The sequence below is a fragment of the Protopterus annectens genome, chromosome 1.part0 (assembly GCF_019279795.1).
Source record: "Protopterus annectens isolate FY-2018-M chromosome 1.part0, PAN1.0, whole genome shotgun sequence".
In the NCBI taxonomy this organism is placed as follows: Eukaryota; Metazoa; Chordata; order Ceratodontiformes; family Protopteridae; genus Protopterus; species Protopterus annectens.
In genome coordinates this window covers 28700283-28724955 of record NC_056725.1, presented here as the reverse complement: position 1 = coordinate 28724955, position 24673 = coordinate 28700283, and the positions used below count along the sequence as shown (strand labels likewise).

The following is a 24673-nucleotide window of genomic DNA, read 5'->3' as shown; positions in this document are numbered from 1 at the left end:
CTCAGACACTACAGACCAGCCAGAGGCTCCTTTTTCTACTTATGAAGACTCCGATGCTGATGAATCCATTCCATCTGTCTCTCCACCAGAGGAATTTTCCTTTGGGGAAACCTTACATGCCATGAGAGAACAATTCCAATGGCAGGGACAGGATTTCTCAGATTCAAGAAAAAGGCTTAGGACCTTTCTGCACTTACCACAACATAGGCCCTTAGCTATACCTCCAGTTTTGCCTGTTGTGGATGATGCATTTAATGATGTTTGCACTGCACCTGATTCTTTACCCCCAGCCCCTGCCAAACCAGACAGATTTTACAGGGTGCCTCACACTCATCACCACCTTTTCAAGGCCCCACTTGCAGATCCTGAGACTATATCCCAGGGGCCTAAGGCAGTAGCTTCTACCTCAACAAAAAACCCTCTCCCTTCTGAAAGGGAATCCAGGTCATTAGAGAGATGGGGCAAAAAAGTTTACACCTCTGCTACTCTCTCAGCTAGAGCTTTAAACTGTCAGTTTCACATGATCCAATACCAAGAGTTTATGCTTGATCAGTTAACTAAGAAACTTTCCTCTGAAGAATCCTTAGATAAGAAATATGTTTTAGAAATGGTGAATAACATACAGCAGGTTAGTAACCATTCTTTAAAATGTGGCTATGATGCACTGGAGGCTTCATTTAGATCAGCCATGACTGGCACAGTGATAAGAAGGCATGCATGGTTGAAAGAACAGGTCCTGCCGGATCATGTAAAAGCAAAGCTGTTAGATGCTCCTATGGATAAGGATAGTCTATTTGGTACCTCTGCTCAGCAAGTAATGAAGAAAATGGAAGAGAAGGCAAAATCTGTACAAACAGTTAAGGATTTCTTACAGGTTCAGCCCCCACGGTTTAGCAGAAACTGGCCTGCCAAAAATTGGTCCTTTCCAGACTCCTCAAAGACTCAAAGAGGCAGGAATAGACGCTCTAGAAGCAGAAACCAAACCAGAGGAAGTGCCTACAGAGGACGCCAGTGGCAAGGCAATAACCAGCGAGGCACAGACACAACCACTGCCACTGCAACAGGACCATCACAGTGACTTGGCTCTGACACCGCCTACCAGGGAGCAAATAGCAGCACCTTTAGGCGGAAAGTTAGCCTTATTTTCAGAAAATTGGCACTATATCACAAAAGACAAGTGGATTTTAAAAACCATAGACCAAGGCTACAGGTTCCACTTCCACACCTTACCAGTAAAAAGAGGAATGCCAAACCTACCTCCAACTCAAAAAACAGAAGCTCTAAAACAGGTAGCTCAACTAACCATGATGAGAGCTGTAGAAAGAGTGCCAATAAAACAACAGGGCAAAGGATTTTACTCCAGACTCTTTCTAGTTCCAAGAAAAGAGAAAACTTGGAGACCCATTCTCGATCTGTCCGTCTTAAACACATACATCATCATCCCAAAATTCAAAATGCTGACCTTACAGCAACTTCTTCCCATGCTGGGCAAGGAGTGTTGGCTGGTGACTCTAGATCTCAAGGAGGCATACCTGCACGTCCCCATACGACCAAATTGCAGAAGATACCTCAGATTTCTTGCAGGATCAGAGCATTATCAATTCTCAGCATTGCCCTTTGGCTTATCTACTGCGCCCAGAGTATTCACAAAATGCCTGGCATCAGTAATCGCTCATTGCAGGCTACAGGGAATCCAAATTTATCCATACCTGGACGACTGCCTGCTACAAGCGGACAACAAAGACAAGCTGACAACAGATTTACAAAGGGTCATTTGCTTACTACAAGCCCTGGGATACACAGTCATTTTAAAAAAGTCAAGACTGACCCCATCCCAGACAAGAACATTCTTGGGTGCAGAATTGGACACAGTAAAACAAATGGTATTCCTGACTGCAGAAAAACAAGAACAACTTCCTCTTTACTTCTTGGCATTAACAAAGCAGAACAAACTAACAGCAAGAAAAATACTGCAGGCCTTGGGCTTCATGGCATCATGCATAATCCTGATTCCCCATGCCAGACTGCATATGAGAAAGCTACAGTGGTACCTAAAGAATTTATGGTCTCAACACAGGCACAGCTTAGAAACCGAAATTCCACTAATACCATGCCTGAAACAAGAGTTCCTATGGTGGGCCCAAGCATGCCAGTCAAACCTAGGCTTGCCCTTCCACAACTGTCAAGCAAACCAAACCATCACAACGGACGCCTCAGACCTAGGCTGGGGGGCGCACATGTTGGACAAGTGCATACAAGGATTGTGGACTCCAGACCAGCTGCACCTGCACATAAACCAAAAAGAAATGCTGGCAGTAAAACTAGCAATCCAGAAATTCAGGCCATTCCTCAAAGAAGGCCATTTAATGATAAGGACAGACAACACCACAGTCATGTGGTACATCAACAAGCAAGGAGGCACTCACTCATACCCCCTATGCAGAATGACTCTGGACCTTTGGAATGCTCACGAATGGATGCTGCACCCGGACATCTTCAAGACCATCACAAAGAAATGGGGAATGCCACCAATAGACCTATTCGCATCCCCACTCAACCACCAGCTCAGGAAATTCTGCACAAGGACGTACCACCCACGGGCATGGAGGGTGGACTCTCTATCCTTCAGTTGGAAAGGCCTGTTAGCATATGCATTTCCACCTCTTCCTTTGATGCACAAGGTACTACTGAAAATCAGAGGAACGCCCAAGGATAATCCTGATAGCTCCGAATTGGCCAAGACAACACTGGTATCCTTTGCTGAGGAGCATGTCACAGGGGATAATGTGGACAATACCCTTGATGCCTTTGATGTTAACTCAGAACAACTACAACATCATGCACCCAAACCTAAAAACCTTACAACTGACTGCCTGGAACATTACTTAACAACGACTAACCCAGACTTATCACAAAGGGTTAAAGACATTATCCTTGAAGCCCGAAGACCTTCAACAAGAAGGAACTATGCAGGAAAATGGAAAAGGTTTGTCATTTGGAGTGCTGAAAGAGGAAAAGATGTGTCAAGCATAGATTGCTAACATCCTGGAATACTTGGCAGAGCTCCTACATACAGGCCTGTCCTATTCCTCCATCAAGATACATGCATCAGCTATTTCTGCAGAATACAGCTTTGATCCACCTGTCTTCTCACATCCTCTACTCAGGCAATTCCTCAGAGGGATAAAGAATGTAAAACCTCCTAGGAAACCTCCATTACCAGCATGGGACTTGAACTTTGTGCTAGAAAAGTTGACACTCCCGCCTTTTGAACCAGCAGCAACAGCAGACCTGCAACACCTGTCATGGAAAACTGCTTTCCTACTGGCAATTACCTCAGCAAGGAGGGTTTCTGAACTACAGGCCTTAATGGCAGTGCAACCCTTCCTAATCTTCCATCAAGACAGGGTGTCCATGAGAACTAATCCTACATTTATGCCTAAGGTGGTATCCAGAGTATCTTTAAACCAGGCAATCCACCTACCTACCTTCTTTCCCAACCCACAGAACAGGGGGGAAAGACTGCTACATATCTTGAATGTGCATAGGCAGTTACGCTACTACCTGGACAGAACAAAAAGTAACAGAAAAACTGACCAGCTTTTGGTAGCCTATGCAACAGGAAGGGAAGGAAAAGCAATTTCCAAACAGACAATCTCCAAATGGATAGGAAATTGCATAAGATTCTGTTACTCCTACCATGGAAAACCAATTCCACAGAACATAAGACCTCATTCAACAAGAGCTACAGCCACTACCACAGCTTTCTTACGAGGAGTGGCAACCAAGGACATTACTGAGGCGGCTACTTGGACCTCCATGCATACATTTGCCAAGCATTATAATTTACCACTATTCTCTAGTTCCCGAGCAGGTTTTGTCACTGCTGTACTGCAAGGGATCCTAACTACACCATAATTTTTCTACCTCCACCCCTAGTTTGGCTATGGTATTCTACCCATTTGTTATGACTGCAGATGCATCCATGAAGGACATAGTACAGTTTTGTACCTACCATAAATGTAGATGTCCGAACTGGATAGCATCTGCAGTCAGGATTACCCACCCTCCTTCCCCTCTGTGGTACTCCTAGGGTATTTACCCTCCTAATAGCTAGCTGGGGGGGGGGTCTCTTATGGTGTATTTGTTTGTATATATGTACATACATGTTTATTTTTTGTATTTGCCTTCTACCTTGTCTGCATACATTGGCATTTATCCAAAATTTAGCCTTCCAAGAGGGCAACTGGCATCTGGGGCAAGAAATACTGAAGAAAATGGCGTCGGCTGATGCCTTTATACCCGAAGACCAGCAGTGATGACGTCGGGTGAAGTGCGACATCAGCGAGCGGACCCAGACTTTGGAATCCGGCCGACCGAAGGGCTGCCTGACGACAGGACAACCCATTTGTTATGACTGCAGATGCTATCCAGTTCGGACATCTACATTTATGGTAGGTACAAAACTGTACTTTTCTGTTACAATAGAGCAAAGGGGTGAGGGTTTCTATTCCAGACTGATGTTCATCGTGCATACAGCTGCAGTCATAACAGATGGGTTCTGCTGCCATCAGGCGGGTCCTCGGTCAGCCGAATTCCAAAGTCTAGGTCCGGCATCGGTTGTCGTCGCTTCTTCCCTGACGTCAGTGCGACAGGGGTATAAAAGAACCAGCCGACGCCATTTTCTTCAGTCTTTCTTGCCGCGCGGTGCCCAAAACAGAAGCAGTTCGCAAGTGCCGGTCGGCCAGCTCCTGAAATTACGAAAAATTTTGCAACCGAAGTCTTCTTGAAAGCTAAGTACCCCGTTGGGGAAACTTTTCTTGCCTCAAACCGATGTCAGACAAAGTTAATAATTGTATTTTATGTGGGAAGCAAATACCGCATAAGGATTTCCATTCCCTCTGTATTCCTTGTTTAGGCCCAGACCACGATGTCTCAGTCTGTCGCTTTTGTGCTACTTTCAACAAACGCACTATTAAGCGTCGGGCGGAGTTCGCCCAGCATTATTTTGGCAAAAAATTTAACTATATTATGTTGTCGGATACTCCGACTCCAGTTTTGTCTAAAAAACGCAAAGACAAGGACCAACACACGAGGTCCGCGGCCTCTACCGACACCACGCCAAAGCCTACTCCATGTGGTCCGGTTCTCAGCGAGGTGCCTACGCAGCCCCTGACTACCGATGACACTACATTGGCAGTGTCTCCTGTGCCCGAGGTCGCAGGCTCCTCGGCCCACACCCCGACTACAGATACCGAAACCACTCTTGGCGGTGAATCTCAAAATGTGGACAGGTCTACCTCCTCTCAAGGTGTCTTCAGACCTTCCTCTTCTTTTTCCATCAAGGCTTACACTAAGTCTAAAGCAGCCATGCAGTCTAAGAGACAAGCTACACAGGGCCCATCTTCAGGCCCCATGCCTAAAAAACAGATTCTTAAAATGGCTGAGGATTTGATTACTCTTATCAGGGGTTCTCAACCCCCCCCCTGGACAAAAGGCCCAGAGTGGAGGAAGAATCCCCCTCCTCTGATCAGGGCTCCATTATCTCAGAGCACTCTGATGAGCAGGAACATTCTTACTCCCCTTTTGAAGATTCTAATGCTGAGGAGTCCATTCCCTCTGTCTCCCCCCCAGAGGATTACTCATTTGGGGAAACTTTGCATACCTTAAGGGAACACTTCCACTGGGAAGGCCAAGATTATTCAGATTCCAAGAAAAGGCTTAGGGAATTTCTCTTGCTACCTCAGCACAGGCCTCTAGCTATACCTCCTGTCTTGGACATACTAGATGATGTGTACTCGGAGGCCTGCTTTAACCCGGATTCTCTACCTCCAGCTCCAGTCAAGCCTGACAGGTACTACAGGGTTCCTGACTCGCATCAATTTCTATACAAAAGCCATGCTGCTGACCCAGAAACTATCTCACAGGGACCCAAGGGAATTAAGGCCTCCACTGCAAAAAATCCTTTACCTTCCGAGAGAGATTCCAGATCCTTAGAAAGGTGGGGAAAAAGGTATATACCTTGGCCACCTTAACCATGAGGGCATTAAACTGTCAGTTCCATATGCTATTCCATATGCTAAAGTACCAACAGTTTTTGTTATCACAATTGAGAAGTAAAATGTCACAACCTGAACAACCAGACTTGAAGGAGTTGCAGGATTTGATGCATAGTGCAGAACAAGTGGGTAAACATACCTTACAATGTGGTTTTGATACTCTAGAAGCCTCATGTAGAGCTGCTGTTACAGGATCAGTGATACGTAGGCATGCCTGGCTCAAGGAACAAACCTTATCAGATCATGTCAAAGCTAAATTACTAGATGCCCCTCTACAAAAGGATGTATTATTTGGTGCTAATGCTGAGGAGGTATTAAGGAAAATGGAGGAAAAGGCTAAATCAATGCAAACAGTGAAAGATTTTCTACAGGTACAACCCCCACGTTTCAGTAGAAATTGGCCTTCCAAAAATTGGTCCTTTGCAGCCACGGACAGACCCCAAAGAGGTAGATACAGGCGCCCGAGGGGCAGAGGGCAATCCCAAGGATCGTTTAGAGGCAGACAATGGCAAGCTCCTACAAAGAGGTGGTGAGGATAACTCGCAACCATTCAGAAAGCAAGCCCAATGACTTTCCCCTTTGCATGCCAAGCAAGACTCAAATGGCAGCACCATTAGGCGGAAAACTGGCATTATTTTCAAAAAATTGGCATATTGTCACCAAAGACAAATGGATCCTGGACATTATAAACAGAGGCTACAGATTCCATTTTCACACCCTTCCAAAAATGAGAGGCATGCCAAACCTGCCACACAATCAAAGGGCAGAGGCACAAAGACTAATTTCAGATCTCATAGACATGAAAGCTATTCAAAAGGTACCTACGCACAAACAAGGTCAAGGTTTTTATTCCAGACTATTCCTGGTACCAAGGAAGGGAAAAGATTGGAGACCTATTTTGGATCTATCCATCCTAAACACATTTCTACTCGTACCAAAATTCAAGATGCTCACTCTACAGCAGCTTCTTCCCATGCTGGGCAAGGAGTCTTGGCTGGTAACATTGGACCTCAAGGAGGCATACCTGCATGTCCCAATCGGACAAAATTGCAGAAGATACCTCAGATTTCTTGCAGGTTCAACCCATTATCAATTTTCTGTGTTGCCCTTTGGCTTATCTACTGCGCCCAGAGTATTCATGAAATGCCTGGCATCAGTAATTGCCTACTGCAGAATTCAAGGGATACAAATATACCCCTATTTGGACGACTGCCTGATCCAAGTGGACAGCAAGCACATTCTTCTGAAACATCTGGATTATGTAATAATGTTGAATTCTCTGGGATACACATTCAACAAACAGAAATCAAGGCTAATGCCCTCTCGGAAAATAATTTTCCTGGGTGCCAACTTGGACACAAACACCCAGATGGCCTACCTCACACCAGAGAAGCAGGGGCAACTAACTCAATACTTCAGAACACTAGCAAATTGCACCAGGCTGACTGCAAGGAAAATCCTGCAGGCTCTGGGATTCATGGCATGTTGCATCTTACTAATCCCATGTGCAAAGCTGCATATGAGGAAACTTCAGTGGTACCAGAAAAACCTATGGTCTCAACACAGCCACAGCCTGGAAACAATAATACCACTAATTCCATGTCTTCAAAAGGAATTTCTGTGGTGGGCTCAAGCATGCCAAGCAAACAAAGGTCTCCCATTCAACAAGCCTCAAGCAAATCAAGTCATCACAACAGACGCCTCGGATTACGCCTGGGGGGGCGCACATGACAGATCGGTGCATTCAGGGCAAATGGTCCCAAAAAGAAAAGCACCTTCACATCAATCAAAAGGAAATGCTAGCAGTAATAAATGCTATTATAGCTTTCAAAGACCTTCTGCATCCAGGTCAACTATTGATAAGGACAGACAACACAAAAGTAATGTGGTACATAAACAAACAGGGAGGAACCCATTCATAACCCCTATGCAGACTGGCCATGTCACTTTGGAACATGGCTCTGGAATTACAAATCGAGCTTCAAGCACAGTACCTGCCAGGCAAGGAAAACACGCTGGCAGACAACCTAAGCAGAAATGTGACAGACCCACACGAATGGAAGTTGCATCCTCAAGTTTTTACAGAAATAATTCAAGCATGGGGAAGGCCAGACATAGATCTCTTTGCTTCCCACAAAAATCACCAATTGACAAAATTCTGCTCAAGGACTTTCCATCCAAAGGCCTGGAGAGTGGACGCTCTCTCTTTCAGTTGGACAACAATGACAGTTTATGCCTTTCCACCTCTTCCTCTGCTGCCCAAAGTTCTATTAAAAACCAGAGCAGACAGACCAAAGATGATTCTCATTGCTCCAGACTGGCCAAGACAACACTGGTACCCACTCCTGAGGAGCTTGACGCATTCCCCACCATGGACCCTACCTCTAATGCCTCTTCTTCTGACTCAGCACAGCTTCAAAACCCTTCACAGTCAGCTGAAAACACTCAATCTGGCCGCATGGAAGATTCCTTAACATCACAACAGACCCTTCTCTCCAAGGAGGTGCAGGATGTCATTTTGGAGGCCAGAAGGCCGTCTACTAGAAAAGCCTACGCCGCAAAATGGAAGCAGTTTTGTGCCTGGAATGAGAAAAAGGGCCAGAATCCTGGAAAACTGAATTTACCTCAAATACTACAGTATCTAGCTGAGCTGCTAAGCAGTGGACTTTCATTCTCCTCCCATCAAAATCCATGCCTCAGCCATTTCTGCAGAATACAACACTGATCCACCTTTATTCTCTCACCCCCTCTTAAGACAGTTCCTCAGAGGGGCTAAGAATATAAAACCCCCAAGGAAACAACCAATACCTGCTTGGGACCTCAATTTCATACTAAAAAAGCTGACCTTGCCTCCTTTTGAGCCAGCTGCCTCCACAGATTTGCCATATTTGTCATGGAAAACAGCTTTCCTTCTGGCTATTACTTCAGCTCGTAGGGTTTCGGAACTACAAGCCCTTATGGTTGTGCAGCCTTTTATCATCTTCCATCGGGACAGAGTTTCCTTACGAACCAACCCGTCCTTTATGCCAAAAGTGGTATCCAAGGTAGCTCTGAATCAGGCTATACACTTACCTACCTTTTATCCTAATCCTCAAAACAAAGGGGAGAGATTATTACATTCCTTGGACATCCACAGACAACTGTGTTATTATTTGGACAGAACAAAGCCTTTCAGAAAATCAGAACAGCTCTTTGTGTCCTATGCTATAGGAGCTCAAGGGAAGCCTATTTCCAAACAGACAATCTCAAAATGGATAGCCCACTGCATATGCTTTTGTTATTCTTTTCATGGCAAAACTGTACGTGCAGGCATCAGATCTGATTCCACAAGGGCCACATCTACCTCTGCAGCTTTCTTCAGAGGAGTTCCTACCAAAGATATTTTGGAAGCAGCCACTTGGAGTTCTGTGCATACCTTCTCCAAGCACTACCACCTACCATTATACTCCAAAACTAGAGCAGGCTTTGCCACTGCAGTCTTGCAGGGCATCCTGGCTCCTCCTAGTTCCAACTAGTGCCTACCACCCCTTTCTTAGCTTTGGGATTCTACCCATCTGTTATGACTGCAGCTGTATGCACAATGAACATAGTACAGTTTTGTACCTACCATAAATGTAGATGGTCGAGTGCTAATACAGCTGCAGTCCAGGTTTCCCTCCCACCTTCCCCTCTTGGGACAGGCCTATTGGCTAACACCTCCTCATACAACCTGATTGGGGTATTCTTTTATGGTGTATTTGCTTGCAACTAATGTGTTTTGATTATATGACATTGCTTTATTACACAAATTTATGTATTGCCTTCCTTCCGGGGGCATCTGACATCTGGGGCAAGAAAAACTGAAGAAAATGGCATCGGCTGGTTCTTTTATACCCCTGTCGCACTGACGTCAGGGAAGAAGCGACGACAACCGACGCCGGACCTAGACTTTGGAATTTGGCCGACCGAGGACCCGCCTGACGGCAGGAGAACCCATCTGTTATGACTGCATCTGTATTAGCACTCGAACATCTACATTTATGGTAGGTACAAAACTGTACTTTCCTGGTGCCCAGAAAAGAGAGCTCATGGTGCCCTATCTTGGATCTGTCTATTCTCAACACCTCCCTGGTGGTCCCAAAATTCAAAAGGCTTACACTGCAACAGCTGTTTCCTATGCTAGCCAAGAACTCCTGGCTAGTCACCCTAGACTTAAAAGAAGCTTATCTGCAGATCCCCAAATTTACCCACACTTAGACGATGGCCTGATTCAGGCGAATAGTCAAGAATTGCAACTTCAGCACCTGGCATTCGTAAATAGACTTTTAACTTCTCTGGGGTACACCAATGAAAAGAAATCACATCTGGTGCCCAGCCAAAAGATTGTATTCCTGGGAGCAAGCCTGCACGCAACTTCCCAGATGGCATTCCTCACTCCAGAAAAGCAGGTTAATTTGACAAACTACTGGCCTCCAAGACCCAGCTATCTGCAAGAAAAATACTGCAAGCCCTAGGGTTCATGGCCTCATGCATTCTACTAATTCCATATGCAAGACTGCATATGAAGAAACTTCAGTGGTACTTAAAAAGTCTGTCAACTTTCTCAGGACTTGGAAACACTGATATCATTCTCTGTCTAAGGGCAGAGTTCCTTTGGTGGGCAAAGGCTTGCAACCACATCAAGGGACTTCCTTTCCCTCAACCCTTCGCTGCCCAAACCCTGTCAACAGGCGCATCAGACTATGCATGGGGGGCTCACATGGCAGGCAAATGCATTCTAGCCAAATGGAGCCCAGGACAAATTCACCTGCATATCAATCAAAAAAGAAATGTTTTCTGTACAGAATGCTCTGACAGCCTTCAAATACCTTTTCCTTCCAGGACAACTCTTGATAAAGGCAGACAACTCCACAGTTATGTGGTACATAAACAAGCAGGGGGGAACTCATTCCTACCCACTCTGCAGGTTAGCCATGGCCCTGTAGAACACAGCCTTGAGCAACCAAGTGCACCTGCAAGCTCAGTTCCTGCCAGGCAATTTCACTGGCAGACGACTTAAGCAGAAAGCCCACGAGTGGAAATTGGAACCAAACTCATTCAAACTTCTAATCAACAGGTGGGGTACACGAGAGATGGACCTCTTTGCCTCCCCACCAAAACCATCAATTGAGCAAATTTTGCACCAGAAATCCCCACAGCCAAGCATGGCGAGTAGATGCCCTGTCCTTTACATGGGAAAAACTATCATTTTTTGCCTTTCCCCCCTCTGCCCCTCCTCTCAAAAGTACTACTCAAGATCAAGCAGGACAGATCAAGGACAATCCTTATTGCACCAGACTGTCCACGCTAGCACTGGTACCCACTCCTACGCAGTCTAACAGCAGTGCCACCCTGGCGCATACATCAGACCCCCTAACTGCTGTCCCAGCAGGACAGACAGATTTTGCATCCTCAGCTGCAAACACTGGACCTTGCAGCCTGGCTTCTTCCCTGAACACAACACCAACAACCCTCAGCTAAGAGGTGCTGGATGTCATCCTTGAGGCCAGAAGGCCTAGTACTAGGAAATCCTGTTCATAAAAGTGGAAAAGATATGTTCTTGGAGTCAGTCTCTAGGAAACGGCATAGCCGTGCCCTCCTTACCTCAAATTCTGGATTACCTAGCAGAGCTGCTCCACAAAGGACTTTCCTTCGCATAAATTAAGATTAAATGCCTTGGCCATCTCAGCTCAATACAATACGGAGCCACCTCTCTTTTCTCACCCTCTGATCAAACAGTTCCTGAGAGGTGCTAACAATTTAAGACCCCCGAGGAGAGCTACCACCCCTGCCAGGGACCTTTTCTTTGTACTAGAGAAGCTCACGCTTCCCCCCTTTTGAATCTGCTGCTAAAGCAGAGTTACAATTCCTCTCTTGTAAAACAACTTTACTTCTAGCCATCACTTCAGCAAGAAGAGTGTTTGAGCTACAGGCACTAATGGCTGTGGAACCCTTCATTATTTTCCAGGCTGACAGGGTCTCCAGGACTAACCCATCACCCATGGTGGCATCAAGTGTGGCCTTAAACCAATCCATCCATTTACCAACCTTTTTCCCTAACCCTCAGAGTAAAGGGAGGAGGATCCTGCACTACTTGGATGTGCACAGACAGCTCAGCTTCTACCTTGACAGGACTAAGCCGTTCAGAAAATCTGACCAGTTGCTAGTCAGCTTTCCTACAGGGGCAGAGGGCAAGGCTATTTCAAAGCAAACCATTTCCAAATGGATAGCACACTGCATCCATTTCTGCTACTAACACCATGGAAAAACCTACCCCACAGGGGATCAGAACTCATTCCACTAGGGCTACCTCAACGTCTACAGCATTTCTCAGGGGAGGCCCTACCAGGGACATCCTGGAAGCTGCAGCCTGGAGTTATGAACACACCTTCACCAAGCATTGCCACTTACCTGTCTTTTCTAAATCCAGAGCTGGATTTGCCACAGCAGTCTTACAAGGCCTGCTAGTCAGCCCTAATACTTCTTGACTGCCTCCATCCTTCCTCAGCTTTGGGAATCAACCCAAGTGTGATGACTGCAACAGTGAAACATGAAGAACATAGTACAGTTGTGTACACTTAACATAAATGTAGATGTTCGAGTGTATTCATTGTTGCAGTCCTGGGTACCCTCGCTCCAGCCCTCTGACTTTTCCAGACTTTCTACTTATCCTCTTTTTGGCCATATCTTATGGCTATGGTATTTAGTTTTTACTGGAGGTGTTTCTCACTATGCAATTGCTTCCTATTTTGGGGGCTCCTGACATCTGGGGCAAGAAAAACTGATGTAATGGTGCCAGCTGCATGTTTTATACCCCTGACATCCTGATGTCATGGAAGAGGCGACGGCATCCGACGCAGAAATCCCAAGACTCTGTATTCGGGCGGACTGTGGGCTACCTGCAGGCAGGTAACCCAAGTGTGATGACTGCAACAGAGTGAATACACTCAGACATCTACATTTATGGTAAGTGTACACAACTATATTTTTCTTTTTAATCAATTGGTTTTCCTGTGAGACCTTTTTTCTGAGTGTTTTACTGGACATATGATTGATGGTATTTCAAAAGAGGTTGCTGAAATACCATAAGCTGCAACCAGAAAATTTGTTTTTCAGGAAATGTGAAAAGGACTTTGTTATTAGAAAGTACCCCCATGGGTGTAAGCACTGAAAAGTGTAACGAGGGTTGAAGCCCAAGAGCTATACTGGCAGCTTAAAATTAGGGCCCGTAACCCCCAGGACTTAATGGTCAGGTCTCTGTTTCATGTATTTTAAAACTTAAACTATTTAGATCAACAGTTAATCTGTTATCATCTTATTTAGTAATACATTTTAATTGTGATGATATATTTTCTTAAATGTTTGCCTATTGTGGTCATATGATTTGATTTGTGTATGTAAGGACAAAATGAATCATTGATCTGAAGTAGTTACTTCATTTGATCTGCAAACTGTGGGAGTCGGATCCGAACCGGCAGCTTTCCAAGCTTCAAGATCCGAGCTCCTAGCTCCTCCCTTTACCCATAATCCCTTACTACCAACCACATTACCTCAGATCGTTTTTTGCCGCGGCTAAAGACAATTGCTTCTTAGTGAAGAGCTCCTGGCCTGGTGAGATTGTTCCTTTTTCTATAGCTATTTCTAGCTTAAATTGTGTGTGTTGTTTTAGCGTTGAATCCTTCAAAACCCACTTTAAAAAAAACTCTTTTTTCCTTAGTTTAAATTTCTCTCCCCCCCTCCCCCCCTTAGTGTTTGGGTGTGTGTGTGTGAGAGAATTTATGGCTGAGTCTAAGGCTATATTTTCAAAATGTACTGAGTGTGGCCACAAGCTTTCCCCAGCTGATGGCCACACTCAGTGCGTTTTATGTCTGGGGGCAGCACGTTTGTCGGAGGCCTGCCAAATTTGTGCGGCCTTCAACCCTCGGGCACTTAGGGACAGGAAGAACAAGCTGATCCTGGCGGGAAACCTCCCTCAGGAATCGGCTTCTTCCTCTCCCAGCCGGGTTCAAGCTACTCCTGTAGCTTCGGCGCCGGCTACTCCCTTAGCTGTACCTGGGACTCAACCTCCCTTATCGGGTACTAGCTCTGTGGAGTCTGGTTCTTCTTCCCACAGGGAGAAGAAGAAACATAGAGAGAGAGAGGGCCATACTTCAAACAGGCAGGCCGAGTCTCATCCCTCGGCTCCGCCTGAAAAGATTTTGAAGTCCCCTGAGAGGGTCTCCGGATCCTTGTCCTCTCGGCTCCGTTCACCTTCCTTTTCTCCGGAGCCGGAGGAGGAGGATAGGTCTCCCTCGAGGTCTTCGAGGCGGCCCTCCCGGCCTTCCTCGACTACCTCCTCGCGGTCTACTTAGAAGCATCTCCGAAGCGGACATGGATCGGATGATGCGAAGATTTTTACAGACCCAGATGCAGATGGGGATGCTCTTGCCCCCCCCCCCCCACCTTTGGGAGGGAGCGCAGCCCCCATTTTTGCCCCGATTGCTCCTTCTCCGACCCGTTATCGGGTCTCGGAGTTGTCGGATCCAGGCCCTTTCGGATCCGGGGATACGTCGGTGCCGATAGGAATAGTGTCTTCTATGCCGACTATACCTTTGAGCTTGTCGGATCCAAGCTCTCGGGGCCGAGGGTTGAGCATCGGATCCGAGGGGGTGGTTGTGTCTTTGGCACCGATTGGAGCGGAGCACACCACTACCTCGGGTCCGATTGCTTCGGCTCTGACCCCGATCCTATCCTCGGAGCCGAGGAGGTTGCTTTCTCAGGCTGGTGACAGTGAATCTCCCTCGGCTTTTGAGGTGGTGGAGAGGGTACTGTCGAGGTCATCCAGGTCCCCGACCAGGCCTTCGGATCCACCCGTGCCCCCACTGTATCAGGGTCTGTCTTTGATCATCCGTCCATCTGGACAGCCTGCCCAAAGCCTCCAGTTAGTTCCTAGGGAGGAACACCACCCGGTGGACGAGCCCTCTTAGGACAGCCCCGCCGAAGCGGTGCCTCGGAATCACCCGTGCAAATGGAGGCACCTGGACTCCCCCGAATCCATTACCACGGATACGGATTTGGATGATACGGAGGGTTCCCCAAGGTCACCCCCCCCCCCGAAGATGTCTCATTTGGAGACATCATGGAAATGTTGCGTATAAGAGGGGGGTGGTCTGCCCAAAAGCCCTCCCTGGAAGAGTCCGTATTTCTGGAGGCCTTTGAGGCAGGCCCATCTACCTCCTGGGTGTCCCCCCCAGCCGACCCCTTGGTGGACCAAATTACCACCAGGGCTTGGAAGGAGCCCGACACCGTGGAGCCTATCCCTAGACGCCCAGATAAGGTCCTCAGCCCTCCTTCTGATAGACCTTCTTGGTCCAAAGGCGCGCCGGTTGATGCTATGTTGGTGGCGGCGGCCACTAAGAAAGAACTTGCCTAAGAAAGTTCTTCGGTCCATCCGCCGGACAAGGAGTCCCGGGCTTTGGACTGTATTGGGAAGCGGATGTTTGCTTCAGCAACCTTTGCCATAAGGTCGCTGAACTACATGGCACAACACTATCAGGCTACAGCGTGACTCGCTGCATCCCCTCCGGAGTCCATGTCGGTCCCAGACAAAAAGGTTTTTGAGACTCGAATGTCCACTCTAAAGTCCATATCAAATGCATCTATGCGGCTTCTTTCCCATGCCACGGAAGGAGCCGCTAGAGCTAGCGGAGCTGGAGTAGTCTTGCGACGGCACTCCTGGCTCCGCCTTTGCGACTTCACGGATCCCTTCAAGGCATCCTTCGCGAACGCCCCTTACGATGGTTCAGCCTTATTTGGCTCATCAGTTCGCGACACGCTTGTCCAAAGCAAAAAAGATGGGAAGACGCTGTCGGCCGTCTGAGTCCACTTCTCTAACCCCCAAAGATCCTTCTCCAGGAATCAGAGAGGGCAGAAGAAGCTGTGGTTCCATAAATCTCAGCATTCCCGTCCCGCTGCGGACAACTCATCCTCTAGAGGCAGAGGAGGACAAGGTGGACGCCGGCCCAGAGGCAGTGGGGGCCCGCGTAACTTCGGGTCTAGAGAACCTTTCTCGGAGGGACCCGCGCAACAGCCCTGAGGGCTTGCCTGACTGTCCCTCTCTGGAGGCAGTCGGGGGGCGATTATCGGAGCACCTGTCAAATTGGGAGTCCATTACAAACGATCGATGGGTGCTCCGGATAATATCCAGAGGTTACACGATACCGTTCTCGCACCCCCCCCCAAACCCAAACATTTCCCCGATGTTCTACTCCATCAAAGGGAGTCTGCAACTCAAGAAATTTCGGAGTTGCTAAGAAAAAGAGCCATCCAGCCCGTTCCCCCAGATCAATCCGGATTGGGTTATTGCTCCAGGTTCTTCTTGGTGCCAAAGAAAACTGGGGACCTCAGACCCATTCTAGACCTTTCTTCCCTGAACCTGTTCATACCCAAGGAAAATTCCGGATGGTCACCCTCCAATCTATTCTCCCCCTTCTGCAGGAGAACGACTGGATGTGCTCGTTGGACCTCAAAGATGCGTACTACCATATACTAATGGACAGACGATCCAGGAGGTTCCTCCGCTTCCGGCTAGGAGCCAGTCATTATCAGTTCAGGGTTCTTCCATTTGGCCTAACCTCAGCCCCCAGAGTGTTTACCAAAGTCATGGCAGTGGTTGCAGCCCACCTGAGACTCCAGGGCATTCAGGTGTTTCCTTACCTGGACGACTGGCTCCTCACCGCCCCCAACAAGCATCTTCTGGTTACAGCGAGAGATTACGCCCTATCTCTGTTTGGTCATTTGGGCATTTCAGTGAATCTAAAGAAATCCTGCCTGTGCCCCACTCAAGCCCTAGAATTCATAGGGGCCAGGTTGGATACTCGAATCTCCAGAGTGGTTCTGACATCGGTCAGGCTAAACAGTTTGTTTCGCCAAGTCTTGGACATTCTTTGGAGCCCCGCTCCTCCAGCAGAATTAGTCCTGAGGGCGTTAGGGTCTGTGTTGGCAGCGATCGGCCTCTCTTTCCATGCCCGTCTGCGAATGCGAGTGTTACAATGGACTCTCCAGGTCCAATGGTCACTATCGGTCCATCCCTTGGACATGCCGATTCCTCTGAGCAGGGCATGCAGGGACTCCCTACTTTGGTGGTTACAGGCTCGAGAACTCAAAGAAGGGAGACCCTTTGTGATTCCCCCAGTCAAAGCCACTTTGACCACGGACACTTCCTGCCTCGGGTGGGGCGGGCATTATGCAGGCAAGTCTGTCCAAGGCACGTGGACTTCTCTAGAGACTGCATTGCATATCAACATCCTAGAGATGAGGGCAGTGCTGTTGGCGTTGCAAGCTCTCCATCACCTTCTACCTCTGGGGACTATTGCATTCCAGACGGACAACATGTCCATTGTCTGGTATATAAACAAACAGGGAGGGACCAGGTCTTACCCCCTGTGTTGAGAAGCCATGAGAGTGTGGGAATGGGCTATTTCCACCAACCGCTTTCTGATAGCAACGCACATTCCGGGGCGGTCCAACATGTTAGCAGACAGCCTAAGTCGGGTATTTCCCAGCCCTTATGAGTGGTCTCTGAATCCCTCTGTCGCGAAGCAGATATTCCTCAAATGGGGTCAACCTCGCTGCGACCTTTTTGCCTCTCCCCTAAACTCAAAATGCAGCGATTACTTCGCGATAGTTCCCCCCAGAGGGGAATCCCCCAGGGACGCTCTGGTTCATGCTTGGCCGCCCGGTTTCCGTTATGCGTATCCTCCTCTTCCTCTGATGACGAAATTCATCCAGAAAGCCTGTCGGTTGGGGAGCAGAGTGATTCTCATTGCCCCATTCTGGCCTCGACAAGTCTGGTTCCCCTTTCTGCAGTCTCACAGTGTGGCCCCCCCATGGGTTCTGGATCCCAGACCAGACCTAATCTCGCATCTGATGAGATGCCACACTCCGAACCTGGTCTCACGGCCTGGTTGACCCAGTTCCGTTAATGGCAAGGACTCTCGGTATCTCGTCCCCGGTTAAGGCCATTCTGGTGGCAGCTCATAAGCCATCCACCAGAAAGCTCTACAACAGTAAATGGAAACGCTTTTCCATCTGGGCAAAGGATAAGGACTTGGATCCCTTTACGGTTCCTATTCCCACTATCCTGGACTTCCTATCCCTCCTTTTTAGGCAGGGAGCTAGTGCGTCCACCATTAAAGTCCAACTTGCAGCCATCTCTCATTATCATGTGGGGGATGGCATAAATTCTTTGGCGTCAGCAAAGATATGCAAAGCCTTCTTAAAAGGCGTGTTTCTCTTAAAGCCTCCCATTAAGCTGGCTATTCCTCCATGGGATCTTACCTTGGTCTTACAAACATTAACAGGACCACCTTTCGAACCGGCGGCCTCAGTGCCTTTAAAATTCTTATCTTGGAAAACGGCCTTCTTGGTTGCTATTACCTTAGCCAAGCGGGTATCAGAGTTGCAAGCTTTGTGCGTTAAGTATCCATACCTTATTTTTCACAAAGATAGGGTGGCCCTCAGGACTAATCCTTCTTTCCTACCTAAGGTACCCACAGAGACTAACATTAATCAGTCTATTAATCTCCCTGTTTTCTTCCCGAGTTTCCAAAACAAAGGTGAATACATATTGCACAAGTTGGATGTGCACAGACAACTACGTTTTTACTTGCATAGGATTAAAGAATTTCGCAAGTCAGACCAGTTGTTTGTTTCTTATGCTAAGTCAGCCATGGGCAAACCAATTTCTAAGGTGACAGTGGCAAATTGGATCTCTCAATGTATTAGACAAGTGTACATTTCAGCTGGGAAGCCAGCTCCGATTGCCGTTCGGGCGCATTCTACTAGATCTGTGGCTACCTCAACAGCTTTTTGGTCTAGAGTTCCAGTAGATGATATTTGTTCAGCAGCTACCTGGTCTTCTTCCCACACGTTCATTTCTCATTACAAGCTGGACATGATCTCCAGAAGTAGGGCTTCCTTTGGCTCCGTGGTGCTTCGGAATATCCTTCTGTAGGGACCACCCAGGGCCTTTAGGTAAGCTGGGGACTCTGTCCCACAGGTTGCAGATCAAATGAAGTAACTACTTCAGATAAAGAAGTTATGTACTCACCATAACGTTCCATCTGAGTAGATACTTCATTTGTCTGCAACCGACCCCCCCTGCCATCCCCCGAACCTCGGTAACCTATTGTCCTTTGGAGAATTTCTTCTCCGTCTTTAGCCTATAGGGCAAAATAACCAATCTGAGGTAATGTGGTTGGTAGTAAGGGATTATGGGTAGGGGGGAGGAGCTAGGAGCTCGGATCTTGAAGCTTGGAAAGCTGCCGGTTTGGATCCGAGGTCGGATCCGACTCCCACAGGTTGCAGACAAATGAAGTATCTACTCAGATGGAACGTTATGGTGAGTACATAACTTCTTTTTCATTGTTATGACAAAGTCCTGTTTATCGTGAGGAAAAGCTCTAAACTTTGTATTTATGTTGAATACCAATTGGGAGTACCATGTGGTTTTTTTTACTTTTTTTTTTTTTTTTTTTTACTTTTACTTTGTGTCTGTATGTAAGACACTGTAATCACTGGGTGTAGCAATTTTGGTGATCAGTGCTACAATTTTTTTTTTTTTTTTTTTTTTTTTGTGGAGTACTGTGTCTAGCCTGGCCTGTTCCTTTGTGGAACATATGAAACATAATGCAATGTGTGCATTTATTGCAGTAAACACATAAATGCATTCATTTAGTGTTCCTTTCAGATCTGCTGTTAGTACTGCATCATTATAATAAACAAATCTATTTATTTAGTTTGCCTTCTGTTTATATGGTTAATGCTGCATATCAGTGTTTTCCCTCCTTACAGGTTTCTCCATTGCTGAAAAGTTTCTTGGACCAAATGTTGGTAAGAGAGCCATCACAGAGAGCCACAGCCTGTGAACTTGTGAAGCACCCATTCTTGAGCAAAGCTGGACCTTCTTCCTGTATTGTTCCACTCATGAGGCAGAATAGGATGAAATGAGAACACTAATGTTGTCTGTGGTTGCAGTTTCGCAGTCATTTACAAGTACTTCTGTACAGTTACAGCTGTCTTTGAAAGGAGAATTAGTAAAACCATTTGTCCTGGACCAAAGATGTCTTCAGGAAATAAATCGCAGTCATTGCTGCTATTTCTTTAGCACAACGTTGGTAATTTGTATCTGCGTTGGTGACCAGTGCCTTCATAGTCTCAACATATCAAGGGCTAAACCTCATCTCTGCAGTTCAACTACATTCACTTTGAAGGAGAGAGAAGAAAAAGTTTGGAGTTTTGTTTCTTTATCATATATGTTGTCAGGGGACAGGCTGGACTGGGAAATAGGGACAACCTTCCCCCCCTTTTATTTTTTCTTCATGTATTGGTTTTGGTGTGTCTAATGTGGCACATTGTAAGTAATGGAATGACACTACCTTTGATTATAAATACTACTGATAGAGTGTCTAGGTTATTTTTTACACAATGAAGAAGACACTGTGGCTAAAGTGAAGATGTAAATAGACACTATATGGTTTAACACTGGAATATTGTCTAGTTCACATTTTTTTCTTTCAGTTCAGAAGCCATTCAGTTTAATAGTGTATATAGATATAGCAACTGCACAAGTAATCAATGCATGAATCAAGGAAATTAATTTGTGAAATGGCACCTTTTTTTGCATAGAGTTGAGCATCATTAGACAGTGACAGAGATGGTGGGCATATGCTGCTTTTTTTATTAAGGCAACACTGTTGGGGGGTAATGAATATGAATATCACTTGTATGTGATATACATACTGCATATTTTATTTGATTATGAATTCTCCTTTGTATTAAGACTGTAGCTGGCTACAGAATAACCCCAAAAGTACAGGCTGTGCCTTTATGATGTATTGTGTATCGAGATGATACTTGCCCTTTGTTTTATTTCCATCTGCCTACACAGAGTAAAGGTAGGCAAATGTGGTGGTTGCTGCTTAGTGACTCTTACCTCTTCTTTCTATTTTCTGTTGATACAGTAGATCAGAGTTTCAGATGGAAAAACTTCAGTTGTTTTAACATAAGTGCTAGACCGAATTCCAGGATCATAAGCACACATCATGGATTCTCTGGCCTCAAAATGCAGATTTGTTTATGTTTAAACACATGTGCTTTGCAGTTGTGTGGTGATTCCTGATAGCTGGAACTATTTTTTTTTCTTTTTTAAGTAGTTTGTGAGATGTAAGCATTTTGCTCCCACAGATGTCAGAATTGAGTTTGTGGATTTTTTTTTTTAATTTTAAAACTAGATTGGAGAGTGCTGTTAGACCAAGTACTGTTTTAACTGTTGACAATATAGATTACATACATGAAAGTGTCCAAGATAAATAGGGATCATGTTAGCTTATTTTCTTCTAAAGCCCTTATTCATTCATTGTCTGTCTTCATTGTCTGAGTTTACTTGAACTCGTATCCAAATGGTGCCATGGCATTATGTAATTGTACTGAGCCATAGGTATGGAAACATACAGTGGTGATGGGAGGAAACTGTTCATGAGGTCCTAATATCTTTTTATTTTTTCATTTTTTTGTAGGAATTCTGTAGGTGATTATGGTTAATTAAATATAATTGAATATTTAATTGCAGGTTATTGGCAATTAACTTTCTGAATAATTTTGAGTTTATCAGTGTGCCACAGGCTTAATTCACCAAGAGTGTGTTTTTACTGTTGTAGTGCCACACCCCCACCACAGATTATGCCTTTATTTTTTTCCATTATCCTAGTGATGTGCAGTGCTGTGTTCTTTCAGTTGACTTCTACAAGTTGTAATCTTAATATGCCGTGTATTATCCAAGAGAAAAGAATGCATGCAGTAGTACTGTATTCATAGTAAGGGTCACTGCTGCAGGAATCTGTGATGTGATGGGGATAAGCTGGAGTCAGATATCCCTCCTCCAGCTGGACATCCTTAATGGTATGTAGCTGCAGTCTCAGGCCGTGTGTATGGGAAGTGAAACTCTGTTGTAATCAGGAAGCAGTTTCATATACTACTTTATTTTTGCTGCTGAAAAGTACAGTTTATTCATTAGCTTTGAATAATTGTTTTGGTCGCTTTCCCATGTCAAGATTTCAGATCATTTTTTTACACCCCCTGAGAAAGTTGACAAGCTTTGTTCTGGTGGCCATCAGATATTTGAAGTGTTTGACTGGGAAGAAAGATGATACTACTAATTGTGACCATTGCCAGAAGTCTGCAAGTGTTTCTTAAACATATAAGGATTCTTTCTGTAAGTGCAGTTGCTGCTACTACTACTCTCTCCTGCTGGTTCTGAATCTCTCAGACAGGTGATTGTAACCAAGAGGTCAAGGATAGCAGCTCATTTTCCTGCAGCTGGTGTGCAAAACAGTTCCTCACTGTGCAAGAAGGTATCTAGTCAATGTTTTCTGGTGCTCTTGTCCACCTCACTTGGTTGTATAGGGCAAAACAGTAGTTAAACAGGCTGTTTCGGTGATTTAAATAGCAGTTAGTGTTAACTGAGGGTCAGGCTTTTGTGATTTGAAAAGCAACCTTCATCCATTCTGAACTGTCAGGGTTTGACATCTAGGCTACAGCAAACCCTTCCTCTGTCTCTCTCTAAATCTTCAGATGCTGTACTTCAACTATGTTTCCTATTAATGTGTTTTAGATGTCAGTGAACCAGATGTTAAAGAAGCACTCACCATTAAAAGCCTGGATTTTTTTATTGGGAACAGATGTATAATAACCAATAAAAACACTAGAAGACCCAAACGAAATCGAATTTCTCAAAGTCAGGAGCCTGGCTTGTGGAGAGTTGTGTTTTTTTGTGTAATAAAGTCTTCTTGTCTGCTTTGGACCATCTTGATTGGATTATCTTACTCTTGAGTTAATTTGACTTTGCCAGTCACGTAAAAGGAATTGTGCAAGTTTCGCAAGTAAAAAAGTTTGAACTGCTAACCAAGTTCTCAGGTTTTGGACCCGAAAGGTTTTTTGCTTTTCTTCGATTACAGATGTATAATACACAGATCCCTGTGTCATTCTCCTGGAAATAACTGGACATTTTTGCATTTGGTTGATCTGTAATAAATACAAAGGTACCTGATGTACAGATATTAGTTCGTCAGATGTCATTCTGTAGTTTAACTGGAGGTTCTTGCATTTGATTGTACCAAGTTTGTGCACAACTCTTACAAGCTGGTGTTGAAAAAAACTTCACTACCTTAATTTCCCATATATTCCACGTAAGCTTATAAGAGACAAACTTGTGAGAACTTAGTTGTTCAAATCTGAATTAGTTGATCCCTGGTTTCATTGCAAATTCTGGGGTGAAGACTCTCTACTTTAGTTTCAAACTCTTTTTGGTAATGCCTTAAGTCTTATGAAAGAAAAAATATTTTGAATGGCCATCTAAGCTCCTATGGTAAGATTTGCTAAACTAATGATGCTGCTGAAGTCCAAAGCACTAGCAGTCATTCCTGTTACTTATTTGCAGGATACATGGCATTAAATTGCCTGGAACTTTCAACAGTTCTTTCTGTAGTACCCCAAACTTTCCTGTCATGCAGTAATTTCCTGTATTCTGAATTTTGAAAAGCTCAGTTTAACCTGATTTGAATGTATCCCACTTTGATGCTAAATCGTTCAAAGTCTGTGTCAATTTTTCTTTACCGATTCCTTACATCTCTCCCTGAAACTCTTCTTAAGCTGTTCATCTTCATTTAAGCACTGCTTTACTTTCGAAATTCTTTCAGTTTTATCCCACATCCAACTGTAAGTGTATAGCCATACATTTATGGTCTGAAGAAGAAATAGGAAGAGTATCCAGAGATTCCACCATATAAGTGTGCTGCTTTGTTACAATGATTTTATCAGTCCTTGTAGAGGATGAAGAGGATTCGTACCTGTAAGAGTAACAGGTATATCTTGCCTTGGTTAACTGCAAAACCCTATCATAGCAATTGTTCCTGTATGCCTACCCATACAGTTTCTGGCTGTGGGAGTATATGTACTACAGGATCCTGAATGTTCTGCATCCACTACACACACACCAAATTCCAGTTCCCTGACTATATTGTTATCCCTTCCTGGGAGGCACGCCATTCTGTCATGATCCTTGCTAATTATTTGTTTCATCTCTAGGGTCAAGTAAACATTTCAGTTATTATTTTAACCCCTCCTCAACTTCCTTTTATAGCTGTATACCTGCATTCACTATCTACTCTCCTTTCTAGGAACTCTGATATGGGTTTCTGGATCTAATTAATACCTCTGTTATCACCCAACATGTAGAAGGAAAGCATTCCCACCACATATCCAAGTTTTATAAGCTTGAGATGTGCTGCCATGTACCAGATGCATCGCTTGCAGTAGCAGAATCTAATGTCTGTACTACTATATGTAGTTGAATACTTTACTTCTTTTAATAAGGTTCTGTAGGCCATTTCTTCTTCTTCTTCTTTCAGCTTTTCCCGGTTAGGGGTCACCCCAGCGGATCACCTTGTCTGCTCATGATTGGCAGTGGAGTTTTTTACGGTGTCGAGTTGCCAGCCCGGCAACCAACCTTCCACAGAAGGCACACACATGCATGCACTCACGCCTAGGGCCAATTTAGA

At 45.4% G+C, this 24673-nt stretch overlaps 1 protein-coding gene across 1 annotated transcript in view; it reads left to right on the top strand.

Moving 5' to 3' along the window:
• Window positions 1-22917, top strand: part of PAK4 (p21 (RAC1) activated kinase 4) — a gene marked incomplete in the record, with an annotated part of 2042725 nt that extends 2019808 nt beyond the window's left edge. Inside the window, 1 exon segment of the mRNA XM_044080579.1 lies at window positions 19911-22917. Coding sequence (XP_043936514.1) covers window positions 19911-20066 — 156 coding nt within the window.
• Between the last annotated feature and the right edge of the window lie 1756 nt (window positions 22918-24673).